The 6,691-nt window shown below is 35.5% G+C and overlaps 1 protein-coding gene across 1 annotated transcript; it reads right to left on the reverse strand.

Moving 5' to 3' along the window:
- Positions 1–1,469: 1,469 nt before the first annotated feature.
- Positions 1,470–4,951, reverse strand: LOC109209694 (cyclin-dependent kinase inhibitor 5-like). Its single transcript, XM_019373009.1, has 3 exons — positions 4,216–4,951; positions 1,985–2,188; positions 1,470–1,882 (listed from the first exon to the last, which is right to left on the reverse strand). The coding sequence occupies exons 1-3, from the start codon at positions 4,704–4,706 to the stop codon at positions 1,813–1,815; spliced, it is 765 nt and encodes a 254-aa protein (XP_019228554.1). The 5' UTR covers positions 4,707–4,951; the 3' UTR covers positions 1,470–1,812.
- Positions 4,952–6,691: the final 1,740 nt, after the last annotated feature.

Raw genomic sequence — 6,691 nt, forward strand, 5'->3', positions numbered from 1 at the left:
TTACATGGTCAAGTGCTTTTAGTCTTGTCAATTTTTTCAGCATAAGTAGTGCATCAAATATTAAAAAAAGTAACCTTCTTGATTGGCCAGTTGGTTCGAAGGGCGGTCATCCATACGGAATGACCTGGGATCGAATCCCCTCAATGCCTTCTGGGTTGAGCCTGTCGTACAGTGCTTGCCTAGTGCGGTTTACATCTCCTGTGTGGTTTGCAGGCTGTTACACATGGGGAGGTTTACTCAGTGCGCACAGAGTGCTCACCCGAAGGACAAAGGTTGTGGCAAAGATTGTAGCGGCTGCGGATTTCTCTCTTACAAAAAAAAAATATATAAAAAGAAGTCAATAAACTTTATTCACTATAACAATAAAATCTAATTGTGATTTTACTAGTATAGTAAGTAGAATATAACAATTTTATTAGTATACTGAGGAAAACTTATAACTTCACTGTTAGGGGTCATATAGTTTGAAAATAAGTTATATTGAGATTAGTTATGCTTGGATTATGTATCTTAATATTATTTCTTATTGACCGTTTGATATGTTGTATTAATTATAGGATTGTCAATTTTACTGCTTTATCGTATAAATTATCCCAATAATTTTAATCCATAGATAACTTATTCTAGGATTAGTAACCAAACAAAAAATAAATCAATACTAAATTTGTATCCCAGAAGTATTTTTGCTTATCCATTATACTAAATGACTACTTATAGTTATTATCAACATTCCATTTCATCAAAATACCCTTCTCTTCTATGTTCAAAAGTTACTGGAATCTTTTCCAAATTTCTCCCTCTTTATGTTCAAGGTTACAACAAAATGGCATCCATTGTTAGTCCCTACTTGAGTAATAGGATAGTGGAAAAGGACAAGAATGAGAATATTTTGTTTCTTATAGGGAAGAGTGGGGTAAAGAAACAGTATAACTCTAACTATCTTCAGTCTTCACACAACACAATTCAATTCAGTCTCATTTCTTTCATTATTTCAAGCCCTGACCACCACTTCATTAAAATTTCACTTAATTCTTTCAAAGTCTTTCCCTTTTTTGCATTTTCAGTTTGTGAACAAAATATGCAAATCAATCATATAGAAGTGCAGTTTCAGTAATACAGAAAAAGTTCAACAGATAGAAAAAAAGAATCTTCCAACACATGCCCACCAAACAAAGAGAAACCCCACCATTTTCTCACAAGCTGCTGAAAAATGGCTGGTGTCAATTAGCAGCAAGAACAACTTTCATCCTCACAGTGTAGGACAACAGCAAGTTGAGATTATGAAAGATACATTGTCTCATATGTGGAGAAACAAGCCAAAAACCAACCATACATTTCCTCAGAACAAGATAGAGAAAAAGACAGTGATCAAGAAGGTAAACTTTAAAGCTGAATTTATTCATAATATTGACAAGAAAGTTTGTTCTTTGGAGGGGGGGGGGGGGGGGGGGGGGGATTACATGATAATAGAAACAAAGATTGGTAGACTTATCTCCTGTACTGCTAAGACTAAGTCTAATTAGTACAAGTTACAACACTATGACTAACACAACCCCTTCTCTGTTAGACAAAGGATCTCCTTATGTTTGTTGTGTAAATTCACAAACTCTGTTATGTTACAGATCATTAGTCTACAGGTTTAGAACATGCTGCCCTAAATTCTTTACAGGGGTGACTGGAACAAAATATCACCATCACCAATTAGGACTAAAAATCCTTGCTCTTTTCCTACACCTTTTATCTAGACCTAAAGATCAAACAAGAAAATGCAGGACAAGCCTTCATGAGAGGTCGATACCATAATGTCGATATCTAACGATCTACTTTCTCCCATTCGTAACGTCCAGGGAGGGGCTTGTCGTTCACTGGATCGAAGTTGTACCTGCATACCAATTAAAAACACGGTCAATTTGATGAAGCGGATGTATATGTCAGTGCAATTGAGAACCAGCACTTAAAATAGGCGAGTCGTGCAAATCCATACTTCTCAATGAACTGTCTCTGCTGCTGCTCTTCTGGACCACCAAAGAAGTCATTCATTTCACGAGCTGTTGGGATATGTCGACGCGTTGAATTTGACACTCTGCTGTTATCTTCAGTTGCATTGGTAGGTCTTGTACTGGAACCAGGGGTTTGTATGTTATCCGCGTCCCGGATCAAACTGCAAGGTGTGCTCTCCCTAGTGGTCCTATAAGAGAAAGTGTAAAACCTCTATTAGTACTAATCATAAATACTAGTTCAAAATTTAAACCTTAACCTCAAAGGTAGCCCTTCTCAAATAGAATAAAGAACACATTTCTGATTGCAGACAAAAATAAATATAAAAGAAAGAGATAAAATGAATAAAAGGAATTTAATTAGTGGCTGTCAGAAAAGTTCCTCTTTCCTTCACCGCCTCCACAAATAAAGAAGAAAAAAGGCTTGCCCTTTTTTCTCCCTCTTATCCATTCAATGCTCCAATCATATAGGGTACCCTACATTCATTTTCAATGGTAAATGATCCCAACAATGATTGCAACTCTTTAAAATTTAAGCAGAAATGGTACCAATATGCATGCACCATGCAGGTACAGACACTAAACTTTTTTCACCATGGAATTTTCAAGGACCATAAGATGTACAATGTTACTGCAAATATGTAGGTGTAGTAGTGCAGCTATTTGTCATTTTGATAGGTATTTCTCTTTAATAGGTAGAACAATCAGGAACTGAGTTCATCTAAGTACCTTATATCATACTCACTATGTCACATCAAATGCCATTTGTGGTTCGATAATTCAGTCTTACAACAACAACTAGATACCTAGTGGATTTTCACGAGTGGGGTCTAGGGAAGTTAAGATGTATGCAGCTTTACCCCTACCCTCGGAGGGCAAGGAGGTTGTTTCCGATAGACCCTCGGCTAATAATTCAGTCTTACTGTCATGCTGAGGGTGTTATGATCATGAATGGTGCAAAGGAAGATGGTATAACGAGCAATTTATCGAATCTTTGGTAGTTAAAGCGGATTTTGGATGAGAAATAGTAGTAACTAAACCAGGAAACTTTTTTGCAGATTTGATAAAACCACCAATTTTGCTCTCACATGTAAGATGTCACCAGACATATCAAGAAGATAATACAGATATTTCATTCTTCTATTCAATTTCTACACATGGAGAGACGATTATGACACGGAACAGGAAAAAGAAAAAAGGAAAATTCTAGCATTTCAGGAAATCAGGGAATGGGGTGATTTTACTCCAGTTAAAAGAACACACACACACACACACATAAAAGGCAATTTTCATGATAGGATTAATATATAGTATGAAGTTTGTATCAACAACAGAACTAGTGGTGATATTGTAACCAAATGCAGAACATAAGCAAATTCTTAACAGCATCAAGCAAGTCAGACTCTCAATACCCAAAAAGAAAAAAAGGAAATGAAAGGAAGAAAGCTGTGTGAAGTGACTTCATTTCTAGAAATTCCCTGTGAACCAATACGGCTAGAAGACAATTTTCATCTTGTGCATTTTCCACTTTTTACCGGTAAGCATTCATTACCAAAAAAAAGGATAAAAAGGATAAAAAGAAGAAGAAGCAAAAACCAACACTCCATTAATACTAAAGCACAAGAGAAAGAACCAAAAAACAGGCAGTAATTTTAAAAAAAAAAAATCAAGAAGGAAAATACCTTTCTATTGAAACCCAATTACAAAAAATCCAGACTAGAAAATAAACCAAAAGCTTTCACTTCTTAGAAAATTGGATTCTCTAATTAACCTATGAACAGAGTATAAACAGGATACTCAGCTAATCCTAAAAACTGACACAAAAATAAAAAGAAGAAGAAGAATGATTCAGCTAAAAATTTCGTAATTCAAAAAAAAAAAAACTAAAAAAGCAAAATTCTAAACCTCCAACCCCAAAAAAACAAAAAGCAAAAGGGGGTCAATTTTCAATAAAGTAAAGATTTCTAGTATTAAGCAATGAACAGAGGATAAACAAGATACTCAGCTAATGCTAAAACTGAGACAAACAAAAAAAAATAAATTTTTTTCAATAAGAAAACCAAAAATATATAAAGGAGGACGGGAATTTTCAAAAAAAAGGAAAGATTTTTGGTAGAAATTTCGAACCCTCTAATTTTCACAAAAAAGAGAAAAATAGTGACATGCATACTGGTTAAAATTGAGCCAAAAAAAAAAAAAAAAAGTTAGGAAAACCCACCTCTCTCTACCTTCAAATTCCAACAAATTCTCTCCAAATGAAGCTTCAACTCCCCCTTCACCGCAACTATTATCCTTAATTTCATTCTGGGTTTCCTGCAAATTAATTTCTTCCTTTTTCTCGTCACCCAAACGCTCCTCTACAGACACAGAATTCCAAGAATGCCCTTGCCTCAGCCTAGTAGAACTCGTCTTCGAACTCTGATTATTCTTTACAGGGTTTGGTAAATTAGGATCTTTCAAAGGGTATTTCTGTCTTTTCCCTTCCTTGTTTGGTTTCTCTAACCTTCGGCTCCGCAGCTGAAGGTAGGACCCACCACCACCACCACCATCACCGCCGCTTCCGTTTCCGGTTGAGTTCGATTTCTGCAAGCGTTGAAGAGCTAGGGTTTTAGCTCTTGTACGGACACCAAGAGGTGATGACTGTGTGTGACTCACCTCTAAAAGAGCAACTTCGCCTGTAGTTTTTGACTTCCTCATGTACTTTCCCATTTCTCTTTCTGGTCCCCCTTTCTTTTTCCGTATGAAAAATCTTCTTCTTTTTTCCCCTAAACTCTGCTAAGCTCTTCTCATGGAGCTACTACCTTCAGAGAGAGAGAGAGAAGATAGGTGTGAATGGGAAGAGAGAGAAAGTAGAAAGATTTCTTTTTCAGTTGTTGGTTAGAGAAAGGAGGGGTTTTTGCAGTTGTTGGTTAGAGAGAGAGGGTGGGGTGGGGTGGGGGGGTGGGGGTTATATATAGGAATACCCTTATTGGAGTAAGGAAAGGGGAAGAAGAAGAAAAAGGACAGTGAGAGAGGGGTGGGGACTTTGGCTATGTACTTTTGATTATCTCATGATATGTTTCTTTCTTTTTAGCTTATCACCTCTCTTTTTTTCTTCTTAATTTATACTTCCTTTTATTTGATAAGGAATTTATTTGTTCTTAATTTTTTTTGTTTGTTGATGCATGATAGTATAATTATAATCTCTCATTTAATATAAAATCAATGCGTAGATTTCAGCTCCAGTGGAGTACCACCCTTGCCTTTGATTTAGCTTAGGTACGACTTTATGTTTATGTAGATATTTGTAGCTATCATAAATTGTTAGTTCTACAGCTCCTTTAACATATATTCATACTTTAAAATTATTTAACTTATACTCTAATTTTAATAACTTCAGACCAGTTGTCGCCTAATTTTCTTCCTCCTGTGATATGTGCGCTCCTTTCTTACTCCTCTTCTTCTTTTCTCTCTCAAACACATGAAATTCTGTGCAAGTATTATTGATTGGATATGAAATACACAATGATTTAGCACTACAATATGAGTTTTGAACTAAAATCACCATTAAAGAAACTTGAAAACTCAAATCAGTGATTGAGATGTTGAAGATCTATTCTTGAAATCATCTGGGTATTTAAATATGAAATTTTAGGATTGTGAATTCAAAATTATTTGATTGAAATTCTTAGACTACCAGAAAATACCTTTTTTCCGACTACAAAATGTCAGTCGCAATTTTTCGACTACTGTAGTCGGAAATGTCATATTTATTTTTTAATTTATTTTTAAAAATTATTCCGAATACGTTTTTGACTAATATAATCATAAATTTTCGCGGAAAATTGCGCGCGTAGAAGTTTCCGACTACTGTAGTCGAAACATGAGATAGTAAAGTCAAAAACACTTTTGACCAAGTGGTCCCCGAAATTTTTTTAATTAAATAATATATAATTTCCGACTACAGTAGTCGAAAACTTTAAGTTATTTTCCGCTAACCCTTATTTTCTAATTCTTTTTTTCACAATCTCTCTCTTTCTCTGTGTCTCTTTCTCTATATCTCCTCGCCTCTCTCTCAACGGCGCCGGCAAAATCGGCGATGGGACTTCATCAGGTACGCGCTCTCCCTCTCTCTCTTTCCCGTCTAATCTTCGGCCAAGGCTAGAGTTTCGATTTTAGTGTGCAAAATCAACGGCACCACTAGGGTTTCGATTTTAATCAGAGCTTTTCATTCTCTTCACAATTCTTTGTCAAAATCTGCCAAGGTCTTAATTAAGTACTACTGGTTTCTTGACATAGATATATGTTCTTATAGAAATTAGTGTTGCCACGACTATTCACTAGGTCTACCATCAAATTTGGTGATTACAGTTGGTTGAATACGTGATAACTATAGCAGAAGTGAAATTATTGTATACTGTTTCTTTGAATTTGAAGGTAATTGTATTAAAAGCTGAGATATGTACAAGTGAACAAAAAAAAAACAAAAGGGAATCCCTTTCGTGTCTTGTAGGTGTAGTGCAATGGTATGGTTAACCTGCCTCGTCGTTGGACTGCCTTTTGTATTGATTAACTTCAATCCCAAGTATCCACGAATTCATGATAGTTTGACTATCTTCATGTTGGTTGTCAAACTTTATCCTTTTTATACCAGGCTTACCACTTCAATCATAATTATCACAGCTTACCACTTCAATCAGAGATTTGTTAAGCTT

Source organism: Nicotiana attenuata, unplaced genomic scaffold, assembly GCF_001879085.1.
Source record: "Nicotiana attenuata strain UT unplaced genomic scaffold, NIATTr2, whole genome shotgun sequence".
Classification (NCBI taxonomy): Eukaryota; Viridiplantae; Streptophyta; class Magnoliopsida; order Solanales; family Solanaceae; genus Nicotiana; species Nicotiana attenuata.